General features: G+C 44.7%; 2 protein-coding genes across 4 annotated transcripts in view; one reads left to right on the top strand and one right to left on the bottom strand.

Moving 5' to 3' along the window:
• The first annotated feature begins 216 nt into the window (after window positions 1–216).
• Window positions 217–3,284, top strand: LOC136002107 (cyclin-dependent kinase 4 inhibitor B-like). Its single transcript, XM_065656939.1, has 2 exons — window positions 217–360; window positions 2,976–3,284. Exons 1-2 carry the CDS (start codon window positions 217–219, stop codon window positions 3,282–3,284), a joined length of 453 nt encoding a protein of 150 aa, XP_065513011.1.
• A 2,235-nt stretch (window positions 3,285–5,519) lies between these two features.
• The window catches only part of MTAP (methylthioadenosine phosphorylase), a 40,898-nt gene continuing 27,150 nt past the window's right edge, over window positions 5,520–19,267 (bottom strand). The window contains exon 8 of one of the 3 annotated variants that reach the window (XM_065656789.1): window positions 5,520–5,598. In XM_065656789.1, the coding sequence (XP_065512861.1) occupies window positions 5,584–5,598 (15 nt within the window). In that variant the 3' untranslated portion in view covers window positions 5,520–5,583. Of the gene's footprint in view, window positions 5,599–14,175; window positions 15,118–15,900; window positions 16,118–19,267 lie in introns of those variants that run through there. The other 2 variants (XM_065656788.1, XM_065656787.1) reach the window with 2 other exon arrangements.

Raw genomic sequence — 19,267 nt, 5'->3', positions numbered from 1 at the left:
GACGGGGGGAGGTTGCAGCGCCCTGCCCCGCCCGAGGTGTGCGCAGGGGGGTACGCGGGGCCGTGCGCAGGGGCTGGATGCCGCCTTCCCCGGGGGGGGGCGAGGGGGCGGCCGCTGCCCTCGGGGACGAGGAGCTGCGTCAGCGCGGCGGGCGAGGTCTCGGGCAGGGGAGACTGAAAGGCAGGGGCGGCCTTGCGGGTCGGGCCGGCGGGGGCGATGGAGGAGTCTCCCCGGGGCGATGGCTTCGGCGACCGGCTGTGCAGCGCCGCCGCCCGCGGGGACCGCGAGGAGGTGCGGAAGCTCCTGGACGCGGGCGCGGATCCCAACGGGATCAACTCCTTCGGGAGGACCCCGCTCCAGGTACGGAGCATTGGGGGTGGGGGTGACGGGTACGGGGGAGCTCTTCTCTGCCACGCTGGTGGGGGACGGATTTCAGGTTTTGAAAGAATTTTTATTGTTATTATTCGATCCGGATTCCACATGTAGCTGCCTGAATACAAGGCGGCGCTTTTACGAACCCTCGCCCTCCTGCAAATACTAGATGGAGTGTAGAGGGGCACTGCTGGCAGCAAACGAATTATGCTAGAAAGTAATTAAAAGGAGTAGCAGGACTACAAAATCCGCTTCCAGATGGGTTCAGGAAGTTGACTGCGCTTCGATCGACTTTTCTTGCTAGTTCGTTTGTTTTAAATATAGCCTTAATGGGTCTTCTTCCCCAAGGAAATGGAAGTGGGGTCACTTTTTCGCGTGAAAGAACGGCAGAGAAGGCGGGGTGGAAATTGTCACTGACTAGAAATAGTAAATTGAAACTAGGTATTCATTAGTAGTTGTCACTATCAGTAATAGTATTTTAAATATTCATTATTCATCAATATTGGTAGTATTAATTTATAGATACTGTAATACCAGTGTGTAGTGGATTTGCTTTACAGGCATTTTTAGAGCTACAAGTGTGTTATATTGATCAACATATTTAAGATTAAAACTTTTAAATGCTCACTGAACAATTAATGTACTGTGATTTAAACTGGAGTTGTGTATTTCATGAAAAGGTTTTCTTGCGTTGCCTTTTGAAGTGGTATATTGAATGATTCACCAGCAAAGCTGGACAGCCATTTTAGTCCTTGCACTTTATATGGAAAAGGAAATATTTTTCTGAAGTTACTGAGCGTGGCACTGAGAAAATTATTCGTTTTGTTTCTGTTGTACGTTCAAATTCCAGACTAAAAGGATCTCCGAATTGTTGTAATTTTTCTCTGTCATGCCCCTATTTCAGAGTGAGACTAAGTTCTGTTTCCCTTACCAGCACTTTGCAAAATGGCTGCCACTCTGACTGGTGGACTCTCTTTATCTTTCTGAAAAACTTAACTTCTATGGGAATTTATAAGTTATTAAATTTATAAGTATTTTCACATTTATATTCTAAATAAAATGAAATATTTGTAGTCTCTAGCCAAATTCTCATGATAAAGGAAAACAAAAAAGAGAGAGAAAAAACGTATTATTTCAAGGTATTTTCTACAGTGTTAAGATTCGATTTATGGAGGTTAAAATTCCATTGAAAATGACCATGTAAATTCGGGAAGCAAAACCGCAAGTGTAACTTTCTTTTTTTCGTTTGTTTGTTGGGTTTTGTTTGGTTGGTTTTCTTTGGGTTTGGTTTGGTCTGGTTTAGTTTTGTTCAATCGTGCAGGATTAGACCTTGGCAGGAGTTTCTGCTTTTGCTTCAGGTGCGGAGTGGCACTGGGGTTCAGCAGATAATTTTGTGCGTTAGCCGTGGGCGCTGAACACCCTTCCTTGCTCCTGTGTGAAGCAGTGGAGGTTTAGCCAGAGCTGAGAGCAAGAGAAACGGCTCGATCCAGAACTCAGGAGGGGGGAAATCCACACCGGGCACCGAAAAGAGCCGAACCTTTGCCAGGACTCTGCCTGGCCGCGCTGTGCTGATCATGGGCAAAGCTCCTCAGGGCTGTCACAGCATACATAGTGGGGATATAAATATATATATATAAACAGACACACACCATTTATGGTGTGAGAAGCAGTACCTATAAATGGTATATATAAATGGCATATATATATATGTACACACACTGTATACCTGTGTGTATATTTGTGTACATACAGATATGTGTGTGTAAACATAGATATATACACACACCACAAGTACCATTTATATAGTACGATATATATAAATGGTGTAAAATGTGGAACAGAACATACACATACGTGGTACCAGTTCTGGAAATCTGATGCATCATAGAATCCAATTGTGCTGTGAAATGAGCTGTGTCACCTTTCTGAGACCTGGATAGAGTCGTACAATCAAAATTCAGGAAAAAAAAAAATCAACACTAGATAACATAGAGTCATTTTGGTTGGAAGAGACCCTCAAGATCACCAAGTCCAACCATAACCCAACTCTGGCAGTAAACCACGTCCCTGAGGACCAGATCTTCACGTCTTTTAAACACCTCCAGGGATGGTGACTCAACCACTTCCCCGGGCAGCCTGTTCCAATGCTTCACAACCCTTTTTGTGGATAAATTTTTCTTAATATCCGATCTGAACCTCCCCTGGCACATTTTGAGGCCATTTCCTCTTGTCCTATTGCTTGTTACTTGGGAGAAGAGACCAACACCCTCCTCCTACGATGTCCTTTCAGGTAGTTGTAGACAGCGATAAGGTCTCCGCTCAGCCTCCTTTTCATCAGGCTAAACAGCCCCAGTTCCCTAAGCGGCTCCTCATCAGACTTGTTCTATAGGCACCTCACCGTAGTACAGAATATCGCAAGCTGGAAGGGACCCATGAGGATCATCGAGTACGGTCGTGTGCATTTATGCAAGTCACAGAGAGCTGACGTAGGAAAATTGCACCCGAAAGTCAACCCGACCCCGCAGCCCCCCAGCCCCAGCCCCCGCCCCGCGGGTCTCCGCACTCGCGGTGCTCGGCGGCGCTGACGCTGTCTCTCCCCGCAGGTGATGATGCTGGGCAGCCCGCGGGTGGCCGAGCTGCTGCTCCAGCGCGGAGCGGACCCCAACCGGCCCGACCCGCGCACCGGCTGCTTCCCGGCCCACGACGCGGCCCGCGCCGGCTTCCTGGAGACGCTGGCGGCGCTGCACCGCGCCGGGGCGCGCCTCGACCTGCCCGACGGCCGCGGCCGCCTCCCCCTGGACGTGGCGGCGGGGGGCCCGCACGGAGCGGTGGGCCGCTACCTGCGCCACCCGCCGCCCCTCCCCGCCGCCGCACCGGCAGCCGGGCCGGCCGCGGAGGGGGCTGCGCGCTGATCCGCCCCCGGCCGCCCCCTCTGACCCGCCCGCTGCCCGCCATGCCCCCTCGCCGCCGCTCTCGAAGCCCCGGAGGCAGCCGTCCTCCGCCTCCCCGAGCCGGGACCCTCTCTCCTTGTCGCCTGCGCGCATCTCGGCGGCAGGTGACGGGCAGGGTCCCCCCGCCACCGAAGCACCAGCGAGCGCTCACGGCTGGCGGTGCTCCCGGCAGCCCGGCTGCTGGAGACGGTCTTCCTCTGCCCCTCTGCCCCAGAGCTTCTCCCGCACACCCCGGGCATTCCGTGTCCTGCTCCTGCGAGGCGCTGCATGCTGCTGAATTTTCTAAGAAAATGCGGAAAGAACCAAAAATACGGCCACGGGGAGAGCGCCAGGTCCTCCTCCTCCGCAGGCTTGCCGGCGGGTGGATGAGAATCAGCAAACCATTCTCCGGTGGTCCATGGAAATTAATAAATAAACAATTAAACGAATAAATAAATCGCCATTTTCCCAACTCTATATGTTGTTAAATGGCTGCAGTTTAAAAAAGTGAGAACGCTCCGCTTCCCGTAGCGGCTTTCTTACCGCCCGGCAAGACACTGCCTTGATCTCCATCAGATACTTGTTTTACTCAGGACAGTACTGATTTTATCCATAAATGCACAATCCTGGAGAGCTTTGCATTTTAGCGATACCTTGAGATTCTTTTATATAGCGCACCGAAACAGTGAACACTCTAGCCATCCCGTTTACAAATTTAATTCATCTTCGAATCTTCTCCCCTCATCACCCCGCTCAATTTGTAAAGTCTTAAAGTACTGAACGCTGATCGAGGTTACAGTTTAGGAACCACTACAAATATTTTGTATAGATATATTCAGAGAAGGCCATTCACACGAGAAACCAATTAGTAATCGTTTAGCTACTGCGTAGCTTCAACATCTGGAGATACCCCGTTCCTCCAGAATATCTGAACAACGAGCTCGGTATTTTTAAGACAGCTTTCCGGGTCTCTAAACCAGAAATTTGGAAATAAAAACGAATGACTGAAGTTGGTTAAAAATGTGAGTCTCTTCACGCGCATTGTCTCTTTTTTTTTTTTCCCCCTACGTGATTTCCATTGTCTACCCAATGTTCGCACTACTTATGTGTGATGAAACACCTGTTGTTGTTATTCAACTGTAAAATAGCGAAGGGGTTGGCTTAAGAAAAACAAGTATTGTGTTCAACTATTAAATGGTTCTGCCCGCAGCACTTTTCAGTGTTGGACGGTGTCATTTATTTTTACTTTGTTCGTCGCTTGCATTTTTATGTCTGTGCATAAACACTTATGCATACACACACCACGTTGGCGCAGGTCGAGTACACAGGGCTTATGCGCAGATGTGTGTTATTCACGCACATAAATACTCGAGATAAAAACATACATGAAACTCGACATTTTCCCTATTTATAACAACTCTTACACAGCAACAAGAAAGTCCAATTGCACTTCGTACCTTTGCGTGAATTTACGACCTTTTCAAAAGCGAAAGTTTTTTTGTTTTTGTTTTTGTTTTTTTTTCCTGCTTAATAAACGGTGGCAAGCACACACTGCAGAATAAGGCACCTTGGGCACATACTACGCCCGAAGACTATTTTTTCTTATTCCCTAGATACGCTCGCATTTTTGTTGCCCGTGCTTGGGAGCCTGCACTTTGCTCAGGACACACACCACGAAGCCGGCAGAGGCGCTCCGATGCCTCGTCCTTTCGCCTCTAATTTCCGAAGGAACAGCTTTCTGCCGCTCATTGCTTTAAAATAGAATGGGGGGTGGGGAGGGGAATCACTCGCCTCTCAAAAAAAAAAATGTTATTTTCTAAGTCTCTGAGGGCCAAACCGAGGGTGAGCCCCGTCTCCTCCTCCCCCTGCGAGGGCGTTTGGCGGCGGCGGGAGGAGGGTCAGCAAATCGGTCTGGGGCGGGGGCAGGGCTCTCTCCCCGGACCCCCCCGGCTAGCATGCAGACAGGAGCCCGGCTCAGCTTTGCCATGATCCTGGGGGCAGGTGACGGTCCCACCCGTCCAAGCTGCCGGCGGCCCCGGCTGGCCCGGCGGGGAACGGAGCATCCCCGGTTTCTCAGCTCCCCACTGTCCGCCCAAGGAGCCCCATTCCCCGCGGGAAAGAGGGCCAGAGCCTCGGAGGGCCCCTCCAGAAACACGCCCGATGGAGCGGCGTTCACACGGGGATGGTCGGGGGGTTTCCACGCAGCCTCTCCGCTCCCAGGAAAGCTTCGCAAAAGACTGTCCCACGGGCTTTGGCTTCGGAGCTGCCGAAACTTCAGACTTCATTGGGAGGTCATCTGAAGGGAAGAGGATGAAGAGTTTTTGGGACGGAGTCACGCACGGTGACTTCGGACGTGTTCTAAGTGCGGGGTGTGACCGGGCAAGGCTTTCGCCGGACCGAGCAACACTCCTTGTACTGCTGCCACCGTGAAAAGGGAAGGAAAGGGAAAACTCACACTGCTTGGGGCAGTATAGAAAAAGGTTTTCCTGCCAAGTGTCCAGCCCAACCTCTGTGAAAAAATATTCTCAACTTTTATGTCTCTGTAAGAAGTTTTTAAAAAGATAACTTTCGTCACATTGAGGTGGCAGCACTATGCTGCTTTCCTTTCTGTCGTTAATGTCCACTCTTTGGACAAGGAGCCAGCATCATTGTGTTACAAAGCACCCTTCCATTGTGTGCGGATGCCAGCACCTGAATAATTTGACTATGTATTTCCCATTGTGGCGTCCTCTGTCAAGCTTTTATTATTTTTTTAAAAATTATTTTTTAAAAAATAAAAATACATTCAGGTGCAACGGCACTTAGAAAAACAAAGTATTTTTTCTATTACACATTCTGGAAATAAACTCTTTGAGAACATGACTCCCAAATTTTACAACGGGTACCATCTCCTTTAAATTCACTTACATTTACCAAAGTTTATCATGTTTAAGGGTCCATAGGCTTCGAATGCTGTGTTCACAGTCTTTGAAAGCTTCATGTAAGTGGAAAATAAAAAGCATTTGAGGAAAGAAATTCATAACCTGACCTTGCCCAAGCCAGAGGCATGGAAATACATGAACCTCACTGCCTACTTACATAGGAAATAAGCCTCAAACACTATGAGTAACAGGAGGAAAATGGAAACAGAGCCCTTCTAGAAGGAAGTGAGGAATTTGAAGATGGCACAGGTAAGCCACAGGTGGAGAGAGGACCTCCGAAGGCATTCGTATCTTACAAGAGCTCTGGAGGGACAATCTACCTACGGCTTCTAGATTTATTTTTTTTAAATCAAGTCTCATTCAATCCTAATCTGACACTCACTGAAGTAATTCACCTTTTATTTATCTCTCTTCCCCGCTCCCACCCCGACTTACAGGAAAAAGAGGTAGAAATGATTTAAAGATACTGTATGAACAGAAGTCAAGACATAACACTGTGGAAAAGAGAGCATGCTTTTTAGTAGAAACACTTGCTAAGAAAGTGTTTCTGAGCTGGAGAAAGCCCAAGAAGGGGAAGCAAAATGAGAAGTAGTCCTTAAGAGTTGAAAACCAAGAACCTTGCAACAAGAGGCTTCAGGTTGCCTCACAGAAAGGCAGACAAACATTTGCCACTAGACCAAACATCATTCTTGGTAACGAGTGTAAACTCAGGACTGAGGATGGGCTCTATTTGCACCTATTGCTCCAGTCAGGGGCTGTGCAAACAGGGAAGGGTTTTCCACAAAGGACCAAGGGGAGAAGACGTTAAGAATTCAGCTCACGCTGTCAGCAGAGGTCATTCGCAATACCTGACTTCCTACGACTGAACTAGGCAGCTCATGCTGCCACTGTTCTCAGGAAGCAGCCTCCTACATGCTATTTCTGAACAAACACATTGCTACTTGAGGAGGTGAGAGAGGTGATCTAGACTTTCCAGGTGGGGAATGTCCCAGGATAAGCATTTTTTCTCTACATGGTGCTGGTGGTCAACAGGAGGGACTGAATAAAAAGGTAAGAAAACAGGCACGTTGAGAGCTGCGAAGATGGGGCAGAGGCACAGGGTTTCCAGAACGGGAGGGAAAGAAGCAGGTCCAGCTGAGGGACGATGTGCCTGGAGAAAGGTGAAACAAACACAGCAGAGTCTGCTGAAGCCTGAGAGGGTGCACACCAGACATTTACCTCTACTCTGCCCCATGCCAACCTGGGTCAATCGTTTTGTTTGGCTTCTAAAACAAAGCTCATCCCTGCAGACATCCAATGCACATGGCTGATGAGCAGCAGCACTTACAATTAGACAGCAGACGCTCTTCAGTGGAAATCATGGGAGAGAGGGCATCCCTTGCCTCCAGAGGCCAAGCATTTGCAAGTTTTACTGTTTGTTTACATCTGCTTTCACCTGAGGTCCCAAACAGCCTAAGGGCCAGAGAAGGAATCGAGAGTCAATCCAAGGTACTAATAACATCATGGAGAGGAGAACTTGTATCAAATATCAATCAGTTTTGTGGACAGAGGTGATTCCACTGTCCTCCTCACATGCACTCTAATGCGAAAGCAATTCCTACATGGGAAAGAATTATTTAAAATGTTTGACTGTGGTATGAAAACAAGCAAAACATTATTTCAGAACATTCTTACCCAGTGGATAAAAGCCCATTAAAAAGCTGCTCTCTATAAAGCATTAATTAATAAAACACAGATTCTAAGATCAAATTTAAAGACTTCCATGAGATCAAATGTCTTCCTCCCTCTGCTAGATGAACCACACTGTAGGAAACCAAACAACTAGACAGCTTTCATGTGTCCTCTAAGATATGTTTCACTTACTACAGGCATTATTTTTGGTTCCATCTGTTGCTAAATATGGGGATGTAATATTGTGCCCAAACCTTTTTTTTTTTTTCCTCTCTTCTCTTTTCAAGGTGTACATAAAAATGACTGTATTTTCAACTTGTATTGTTCCCTTAAGCAATGCTATTCAACACAGCGGACATCAGGATATTCTCAGTTTTGCATCATCCATTTCTTTTGCACAGCTGTACAGAAGCACACAAGCTATTATATGACGATCTATGAATGCACTTCATTTGCAGATATACTTCTTCTGTGGTTGTTTTCAGTAAAAGCTCATGCACTTCTGTTCACTTGTAGCAAGACAAATTGTTTCACCAAATGTCAAGCTAAATAATTTAATGCTAAATAATGTGCAGAAGAAACTTGATTCCATGAGGAATACCTGCCCTAAGGCAGGACATTTGAAAGTACAGACAGGTATATGCATCTGAAAAGGATATCTTGCAAACAGACTAGTCCAGCAAGCTGGTTCACAAAAATTATATACAGAGTTACTTTTGCATTTCCTGTCAGTCAACAACAATTCCTAGAAAATCCCAGTCTACACACCCATGGAAAAAATAGATTATATTAATAAAAAATTTGAGAAACTTCCAGATTCTGTGTGATTATTGTACATGAATTCAAAACCTTTTGTTTTCTAGTATTGCTGCTGAGACCATAAGGCATTTATTTTACTCTGCCCTGAGTAGAAAACTGAGCCAGAAGATTCATAGTGTCATTCATACCTGCCTATGGTTTCTGGAAGCACGTTACATGTTCAGCAGCAATTGCAAGAGTGATAGTGTTATTCCTTACTGCTTGGTTTACTAAGAATAAAATGGAAAGACAATGGAAACCACACATATAGAATTAACTGCGAGCTTTCTTAAAGAAATTTTTTTACTCCCTTTCAGTAAAAACAGCAAATTAGTGTTATTTTCTCCCATACAATTTAACAAAGTTCAAGAGATCCAGATGGCCAGCTGTATGCTAGGAACTAGACTACTGAACAATTACTTTATTGTTCATTTACAAGGATTAACAGAAAACGGATGATCCAAATTTTATTTTTTCAGCCTAAAGTTTTTTCCCATAGGAATAGCATTAATTCCAGAATTAGTTCAAGAGTGCTGACACTAAATTGCTTTTCTTTTGGAGTGCAGCTCCAGAGCAGCTGTCAGATTTTTCCTCCTGTCACTTGGCCATGCAGCCCCATTGTGTCGATGCCACATTGCACCCTTTCACAACCTGCTTTAACTTGCTAATATGGTGGAATATGTTCCATTTTGGGGAAGGGACTTTTTCTTTTTTTTTCCTGGGTCTCTGAACTGATGAAACATAAAGAGGAGTTTGATGTGCATTGGAGCCAGAACAAAAATAAGCAGCAGGGAGGGGTAGGAGAGATGAGGAACAGCAGCCCTATAATGCTGTAGGGAGTTAAAAAGTCCCACCAATACCTGTGAATAATTTTAGATGTGAATCTTTGTAATCTCTGTAATGCAGTTGGGCCTGCTCAATGACACCCTGATGATCAGGCAGAAAACATATTTCCAAATGTGCCTAGTCATGCATGGCTTTGCACCACAAATTGCCCGAGCCAATTCATAGCAAAGGTGGTAAAAAACTTCACAATTATTGAAATAAACAATTTCAAACTTTTGCAAAAACATGATTAAATGTTAATTTCAGTTCTCTTGCACTGTCCTGCTTCAGTCAGTACTGCAAGGACAGTGGGGAGAGGAAGCAGTCGTTAAAACAGTTAAGCCAGCGTTTCCGTCTCAGAGAGCTGATCCCGCCCAATACTGAGCACCTCCTGAATTAACTTCTCTCCTTACTGATACTCAGCTGGTTTTGATAAACAAAATACTCTCCTGCTGGTTACACTTCTGGGAACCCCAACTGCTCTCAGGTCTGTTTTGAATAGTAATACAAAAACTAAATTCTGATGACACATGCCACCTGTACTGATGCTGAGAGAGGCTTTCGATGTTGTTAGTATGAAACGGCGTGAAGTGAAAATGAGATATGAGTGGGCAATCTTAACATTAGCAAGACAGATCAATGTTAGGCTGCACAGAATGATTTAGAGGAAAAAGAAGAGAGAAAAAGGGTAAATCTAATGGTCTGCCTCATGGTCTCGTTTGTATCATATTTGAGCCTGCTATATTGTATTGGCATCGGTACATGAGAGGACGTTCCGAGCAAAATAAACTGAGAACTCCCCCAAGAGAAAAGGACTTCAGAAGCCTTGGATAGCTGGGGTAAGCAAAATAGAACATCCAGACAATCAGTGAGAAGCAGGGTAAGACACAACGGCAACTCCACAGTCAGAGAGAGCAAATGCTCTGGATGCAAGCTTGGAATACAGACAAGGTTCTGTTTGGGTCTGAATGCTCCCGTGTTCAGATGCGGAAGCCTCTTCAGTCAGAACGGAAGGAGATCTGTGGCCTGTGACACAGGCGCCAAGATGAAGCAGAACTCCTGACGAATGCCACTGGAAGGGCAGTCCGACAAAAGCTCCTGTGAGTGGGTGTAAGTCTTCCTCTTGCGTTTCTTATTTGCATGTTGAACTTTCTCTGCAGTGACACTTCTGCTTGTGGTCTGCGTGGATCTGGACATTTCATGTAGTTCCAAGCGCTGGCATTTCCTTTGGAGCCCCGCGGAAAATTTTACAAGGAGTAAGTCTGCTACTGATTCTGTATTTCCCAGTCCTTGGCTAATACTAGCATGCCTCCTGCTTTGTGCACCTGTGCTATTCACAATCACTCACTTCCATTCAGTCTCTGCGCTGTGTATATGTGGAAAAAAATCAGGCTTTCAGCATTTATTTCTAATATACCCACTGTTGCCCAGGTGCATTACTCTATTTCACCAAGGCAAATCCCACACAGGAGCATGAAAGATTGACCTGTTCCTCAACAGCTCCTGCTAGCTCTAAGGGTGGTCTCTTTCCCCCAAAAGCCTTGGAAGCATTCAGGCCATATAAGTCAATGAGTTAGTTTAGGACAATTTCACTGGAGAATGAGAAGGCGGCTCGAAAAACATTAAATTTCATTAGTTAATAACTTTACTAGGCTTTCCACAGTCCCAATCCCTCTTGCATGAGACACGCAGTTTACTAACAGAGAAGCTGCTTTGTTTGCTTCAGTGCTCACTACTTTGGTACCTATGTTGAAGTAGCCACTGTTTAAATCAGACTTGAAAATGTAAGGGTTTGGGAAACATACACATAGAAACCATGCAGGTTCTGAAAGGTCCTGCTGAAATAGAGACAGTATTTGGTATAAGAGATGTCAGTGTAAAACTGTAGTGGTAAGTGGATAACAGGTTATATTTAACACACAGAAAACACAAAATTTCTGTAAGAGGAGCAATGACATCAGTCGACCTTGAAAGGCATTTATTGTAGAGTCTGACATGTTTGAAAACCAGGCAACAGCAACTGTTTAGCATCCTATACCCTGGTAAGCCATTCCCCAGGCCAATATGTGACTTTGCAAGAACCTCAAGCTAGCATTTATTAACACTGATTTTGATGTTATGATACAGGAGCGCTGTCAACACTATATACCAGAAGAAGGCACTCCAAATCCACCACAGCAAATGGACTGAATAACGTTCATAAAAAAAATAAAATTGTCAGGGAGAGACAGTCAAACGGGAAAGGTAATTTCCACCAATAAAGTCCTCTGCATGTCATTGTCTCACTCTTGTCAAACCGGAGACATATTGAGTCTAAGAACCACCACTGTTCGCTGCTAGAATGTTTACTTGGTTTTAATAATGCAGTATGTTACATCTGCATCTTGTTCTCTATTGTACTTGCAGTGCTTCTTACAATAAATCTGATAGCTTTCTTAGGACTGTTTAGAAAGACAATCAAAACCAGTTATTTGGCCTGTCTTTAAGTAACTAAACATTACCTAGGATTTTCTTCCCAGATACCATCTTCATTGTATAGTTTACTGGATAAATATCTCAGAATACATTTAAAAGAGTATAAAATACATGCTAAATTTCGCAAAAACACACTGCACACTACCACTGTGTTACTGACTTTATATAAATTCTGCATGAGACACCTTCAAATAACAAGCCTTCTACTGACAGAGCAAATAGGTATCATAGAATCACAGAATAGTTTGGGTTGGAAGGGACCTTCAGAGGTCATCTAGCTCCAATGCCCCTGCCTTGGGCAGGGACATCTTCAACTGGATCAGGTTGATCAAACCCCAGTCTAACCTGACCTTGAACACTTCCAGTGATGGGGCATCCACAACATCTCTGAGCAACCTGTTCCAGTGCCTCACCAACCACATAGTAAAATAATTCTTATGTTCAACCTAACTCTGCCCTCCTTCGGTTTATAAGTGTTGTCTCCTTCCTGTCACTACAGACCCTGGTGAAAAGTCTGCCTCCTGAAAGGCTGCAATAGGGTCTATTTAGAGCCTTCTCCAGCCTGAACAAGCCCAGCTCTCTCAGCCTGTCCTACAGGAGAGTGTTCCAACCCTCTGATCATCTTGGTGGCCTCCTCTGAACCTCTCCAACAGGTCCATGTCTTTGCTGTGCTGAAGGCTCCAGAGCTGGACAAAGAACTCCAGGTGGGGTCTCACCAGAGCAGAGCAGAGGGGCAGAATCACCTCCCTCGACCTGCTGGCCATGCTGCTTTTGATGCAGCCCAAGACATGATCTGCCTTCTGGGCTGCAAGCGCACATTGCCGGCTTACGTCCAGCTTTTCATCCACCAGTACCCCCAAGCCCTTCTCCGCAGGGCTGCTCTCAATCCTTTCATCCCTCAGCCTGTGTTGATATCGGGGGTTGCCTCAACCAATGTGCAGGACCTTGCACTTGGCCTGGTTGAAGGTTCACATAGGCCCATTTCTTAAACTCATCCCTGTCCCTCTGGATGGCATCCCATCCCTCCAGCATGTGAACTGCACCACACACCTTCATGTCACCTGCAAACTCAATCCCACTATCTTAGGTCATTGATGAAGATAATACATAGTATTGGTCCCAATACAGACCGTTGAGGCACACCACTTGTTACTGGTTTCCACTTGGACATTGAGCTACTGGCTGTAACTCTTTGGACATGGCCATGCAGCCAATTCCCTGTCCCTACCTAGCGTTATATTAAGAATTTATAGCAGAAATGTATAAGACAAAACACGGCTATGGACCTGCTCTGCACCACAGTGTCCTGTGAAACTGTAAGTACTCCGTATATAAAACAAGAAAGTTAACGCGATTATCTTTATGTGTCACTATGGAGTGTAAAAAAACCCAACCCAACCCCACCCAAACCAAACCCAAACCAAAAACCAAGGGGGACTGAAAATGGAAACCCAGAAACAACTTTCTCTTAAAAAATCCAATTATGAACTTTATGGCTTCAATCCATTTCAGTGAAACTGTCTAGGGGCAAAGATAACAACAATGAAAACCATTTTTAAGGTTAGCCATCTGATTTGCCTAAATATTAAACGTAGCAAAAGCACATTAGATCTGTAGCTGTCTTCTGGTCAACCTTCACACTCTGGCTCCTGCAACCTAAGTTCTTTAAAAAAACACTAGGACATATGGAAAGTTGGTTAAGCTATTTCATCCAGCATCTGAAAAGCACCTGTACTGGTTTTGCTAGGGACAATATGTCCAAATCCAAAGGCTTTCACAGCAGGAGAGTGGGTGCCTAACAGAACAAGACTAGCAAGCTAGAAAGCTTCTGTACCTGCTTATAAAAATTTTCCTTTGGATTAAGGTGAGAATGAATACCTTTCATGTTTCTGATCTTTTCCTTGCTTGCCTTATCTTGCATTCTTATCCCCTTCTGTCTCAGCAATCTCTGTTGTTTCACGCACTTTGAACCTTAAGTTCTTAGCCACACAATATTTTGTAAAAGTGATCTTATTAAAAGTGGTGTTTACAAGGTATCACCACTAACCTGTTCCATGAATGGCAAAAGTCACTGTCAGGCAACCAAAATTCACTCACTACACTAATGACTAGAAATAAATTAAAAAAAACCCCAAACGAACAAATGATTTCCACACAATTAGGAGAAGCATAGGTTTATTTTATTTACTAGACAAGAAGCAGCAGATTATTTTATTGAAGTCAAATTGTATTAAAAAAATGAAATACATACATTCGAAGCACTCAAGCACATTTAGCACATAAAACAGAAATGAAACCCACAGTTGTTCAGATCAATGAAGCAGCAAAAGGCCAGCACAGTGTTCAGGATGCTGGCAGCAAAGCACTTTTCTGTGCACTTCTGTAAATCACATAAGTACATCCTCAGGCACAGATTTGGCTTAGGCATTACCTATTTTTTTGTAATGAGAACACTGATTCATTACACAACTGCTACTGGGAAAGAACCACCAGAAATGTTAAACCGTGTCTTCTAGCACACAAACAAAAACCACTGCTTTAAAAAAAATCACTGAAATTAAAAAATACGGATAATGTATAAAAATAGCATAATTTTATTTTGGAATTGTCTGTTCAGTTTTTCTGATATGTTTCTGAAGTGAACTGTAACCACTTGCCTCGTTAAGTGAAAAAATGAAAGGCAGAAACAGCAAACCAAATAGCTTATGTGAAATCTGCTTTCTTAGATCTTATTTTATGAAACTGCAGAGTATCACCTAGCCTTTCCTTTCTTACATCAACTAACAGGTGTCACTGAAAAGAGGATGACCACTCGCTACTGAATTTTTTCTTTGACCACTGTCTGATCCAGCTTGATAGCAAAGCTATCCTAAGCTTAGAACGTACTCAAAATCTAACTTTAGCCACCTCATACATTGTCAAACATGATAAAGATAATAACGGCTATCTTATATATTATCATTGATCAAGGTTTACTCCATTCTTTTATGCTTGTAACAATTTTTGAAGACATTATAACCTCTGGAAGTTCAGAAGTGATCCGCTCTACCTTGTGAGCACCCAAACTTCAAGGTCCATCCACATTGTTACTGCTTTGGCAGGATGACCGAACACTGCACTGTTGTCTGAAATACAAAGTCAAAGTAGATGAATGCTTCCTCTGTCAATGCAGAGCAGAATTACTTTTCAACATAAAGGCAGACTACGTAGCTTCCATTTGGATTACAAACAGGTGTAACTCTTTCCACATGCATAGTATCTCAAACCTCCTCCAACACCACAAAAATTATAAGAATTACAGGGAGGGGATACCCTACAACAGTTCAACAACTTGCCATTACAACTTTTTAAACCTGTCTAACAGGCTTACTGGTATTGAGAAAAACAATCCATATTGGGTTTGTGTGGCAAGGTTTTGGTAGTGGGCTGGGGCTAAAGGGTGGCTTCTGTGAGAAGCTGCTAGAAGCTTCCCCCATGTCTGATAGAGCCAATGCCAGCCAGCTCCAAGACAGGCCACCGCTGGCCAAGGCTGAGCCCATCATCAATGGTGGTGGTGCCTCTGGGATAACGTATAATATTTAAGAAGTGGGATAAAAACTGCTGAACAACAGGTGCCAGAGGAGAGAAGTTAGAAAATGTGAAACAACTCTGCAGACACCCAGGTCAGTGAAGAAGGATGGGCAGGAGGTGCTCCAGGCACTGGAGCAGAGATTCCCCTGCAGCCCATGGTGCAGCCCATGGTGAGGCTGGCTGTTCTCCTGTAGCCCAGGGAGGTCCATGGTGGAGCAGAGATCCACCTGCAGCCCAGGGAGGACCCAATGCTGGAGTAGGTAGATACCTAAAGAAGGCCATGACCCTGTGGAGAGCCCACACCTGAGCAGGCTCCTTGCAGCACCAGTGGCCCCGTTGCGAGGATGCCAGGCTGGAGCAGCTTTACCTGTGGGAAGGACTCATGCTGGAGAAGTTCATGGAGGACTGTCTCCTGTGGGAGAGAGCCCACACTGGAGCAGGGGAAGAGTATGAGGAGGAAGAAGCAGCACAGACCTGATGAACACAACCCCCATTCTCCGGCCCCCTGTGTTCCTTGGAGGATGAAGGCAGAGAAAACTGGGAGTGAAGGTGAGCCTGAGAAGAAGGGAGGGGTAGAGGGAAGGTGTTTTAAGATTTGGCTTTGTCTCATTAACCTACTCTGATTTGATTGGTAATAAATTACACTAATTTCCCCAAGCCAAGTCTGCTTTGCACATGACAGTAATTGGTGAGTGATCTCTTCCTATCCTTATCTTGACCCATGAGTTTTTTGTTTTATTTTTCTTCCCCGTTCCAACTGAGGAGGGGAATGATGGAGTGGCTTGGTAGGCACATAGTGTCTAGCCAAGGTCAACATGTGACACAATCATACTGCAAAACACTTAACCAGAGTTTAGGCTCAGAAGCTACAAAGGAAAAATTGTGCAGCTTGCTTTTCATTTTTAAGGCTACTATACTGGCTTACATGCATAACATTCACAGAAAGCTCTTCACAAACATAATCGGAATACTCTGAAAACAAAGTTCCTTAAAAAAAGCGATTTCTACATGTTTCTTCATCAATTTTGAAGAACAGCTATCAAGAACAGAAACCTTTCTCTAAAGGTGCACTTAATGAAATGAAATACTCATGTCATGCAGGGACAAGCAACCTTGACATCAGCCGCATTCAACGGTAAGACCTGAGAAACACTTCAGTCTCAGCTTTATGGCAAGGCCCTTAGCCCGCAAGGACCACAGTATGCAGACCCATGCAACTACAGTTGAAGTGAAGCCTTGATGAACTTTCCACCTCCACCTCATTCACCCGAGCCAATTTGCTCCAGTCACACAAGTATGTTCACCGATTTCATTGAGATATTTTTTGAAGAAGAAAATTACTTAGCAATATTTACAAGATCAGAGCTCTACACACATAAATTATGAATGTAAGTTTCAGTCTGAGACAAGAAAAAATGACTGAAAAATGCCCTTGAACTTGTTAGCTACCAAACATATTAAAGTCTCAAGTATGTCAGTGATGAAGTGTGCTGAAACACCTTACGTAATCTAAACTATCCCACAGTATTCACTTACCACAGCTCTCTTATCAAAGTGCAACATTATTCCTTGTATCAGAGATCTGACAAATATCATTTCACCTAGGCTAGTGCGGAAGTTAAAAAAAGACAGGTACTATCAACAGGTCCCCTCAGAGAGTCCAGAAGTTTATCTGAGAAGCATTCACAGAAGCTCTGACACCCTACCACAGGCTGATTTTCTTACACCTACGCTGTAAGAAAAATAAGTTCTAACATGACATTCCTTTTACCATCCCAGTAGAGATTCTCTCCTGATCCCCATGCGGTTGAACCTTACCATAATAAAGGTACAGAGCTCAATTTCCCGTTGTCATGAGTTAAAATTCTTTTCAACAAGACAGTTTTTCCTCCTTTACCAATACTTTTCCTAACAAAGATAAAAAATAATATAGTTCATTGGTTCCCTTTTGAAATTCTCTGCTGTCACTGATTTGTTTACTTAATTCAGAAATGAGCCCACATTTTATTCAATCAGCTTTTGATGGAGTGGATGAAGTTCTGGTTGCCTTTGATGTCCCTTCCAAGTGTCAACTATAGGTAAGGTTTAGTTTTCATGAAACCATCCCTACATGCCTGCTCTTGCTTCTGGATTCCTTCTTTGCAGCTTGTTCCCACTTGCAACCCTTGAATGGTGCATTTTTGCACTGGAGCTCTGTTTCGTGTTTAACCAAGTCAGTCTCCTGATTAGTCTTTCCATGGATCACTCCCGTGCTTGGAGAATGCTGCCCTTAAAGAACTGCTAGCTTTCTGGGGCTCCTTGCCCCTTCCAAGCTGCCTCCCCTGAGATGATACCTACTAGTTCACTGGTTAAACCCAAGTATGCTCACCTGAACTCCAGCACCTGTGCTCTGCTGCTTGCCTTCCCCTCTCCGCAGAGTACACTGAACGTGACTATTTCAGGAGCATTACAGCAAAAACTGCCAGTGATTATCACCTCCCTAAATAACTCTTTTCAGTGAACACAAGATCCAGCTGTACATCACCCATGGTTGACCCATTCTACCCAGAAATTTCCCTGACACCAGCCAGAAATCGCTTGGACCACTGTGATCAATAGCACCATTTCTGTGTCCTGACCCACTACACAAATATAATATGGTCATGCCCTGTTCTCAAAGAAGGGCTTTGTACCCCGGCCACACTGCAAAGTGACAGGCTGCAGGAAGATGCTCTGCCTGCAGAAAAGCTTGCTCCAAACTTTTTTTGAAGCTAATGTAACCTGAGCCTGGAGAATGACCTCTTTTTACGGCAATGGAGTCAGGAAATACTGGCCTAAAGACATCTTAGGCAGTTCAAAAATAGTAACTTTCAAACTACACTTAAATTCACTGGTATATCACAGATGACACACAAAAGGAAAGATGGCAGGCAGCCTACCCTTGAGCAGAAAACCAGCCTGTGGACATTTTTGCTTCAATACTCCAGGGTTTCCTCAAGACTACTGTGAGATCCAGAGGTGACACCACTGCACGTGTCTGGGTGGGTCGGATGGGAGGAGACGGATAAATGCAGCTGGGCAAAGAGACTGGCAGCATATTTTCTCCTGCCTGAAGCTTCTGCAGTCATAGCAGCCAGATTACAGAGCCCAGAAAAGAAAACTTGTGTCCATGTAGAGCTTTATGCTTCCTCAAACACTAAACCCACGTAACTGGCAAATGCCCATTTGAGATACCCAGCTGCAGCCTGGATGTAGGCTGGCATGGCTTTGCATCACCACTAATCACAGAATCCCAGCTGCAGTCTTGCTCAGCTCCCTCCTTCTCTGCATTCCTTACCACATCAGCGTAGTGCATGCAAGAGGGGCTGCCTTGAAGTTCTAGGAAAAGGTGCCTCCGAAAAAGATCAGTTCAAAAACATCCATCATCTGACCTTCGAAATTTCCAGAGTAAAATATACATAGGAACACTTCACATCTACAAAGAAAACAGTGTTCTAAAACTCTTTATGGTTCAGCTACACACTTGTACTGAAGCACATAGACACATATTTCTCTTTGCTGTATTGCAGAATTGCCTCTCTCTTTATTCACTAACACAGAAGCCTAGGACCAATCCTTCATCCACTTTACCAACATTTAATGTCTCGAACAGCAAGATTTTTATCCTTTCCTGCTTTGCCTATGTAAAATCAAAGGAAGCCTCCAAAGCCTCAGACTTTCCTGTCA

The sequence above is a fragment of the Caloenas nicobarica genome, chromosome Z (genome assembly GCF_036013445.1).
Source record: "Caloenas nicobarica isolate bCalNic1 chromosome Z, bCalNic1.hap1, whole genome shotgun sequence".
Taxonomy (NCBI): Eukaryota; Metazoa; Chordata; class Aves; order Columbiformes; family Columbidae; genus Caloenas; species Caloenas nicobarica.
The sequence above is the reverse complement of the archived record's forward strand: the minus strand, read 5'-3'. Positions and strand labels throughout refer to the sequence as shown.

Excerpts from the sequence above, each read along its gene's own strand:
- LOC136002107 (XM_065656939.1), top strand. The coding sequence starts at position 217 with ATGGAGGAGTCTCCCCGGGGCGATGGCTTCGGCGACCGGCTGTGCAGC. Across the intron at positions 361-2,975 it reads TCGGGAGGACCCCGCTCCAG|GTGATGATGCTGGGCAGCCC; the intron begins GTACGGAGCATT and ends CTCTCCCCGCAG.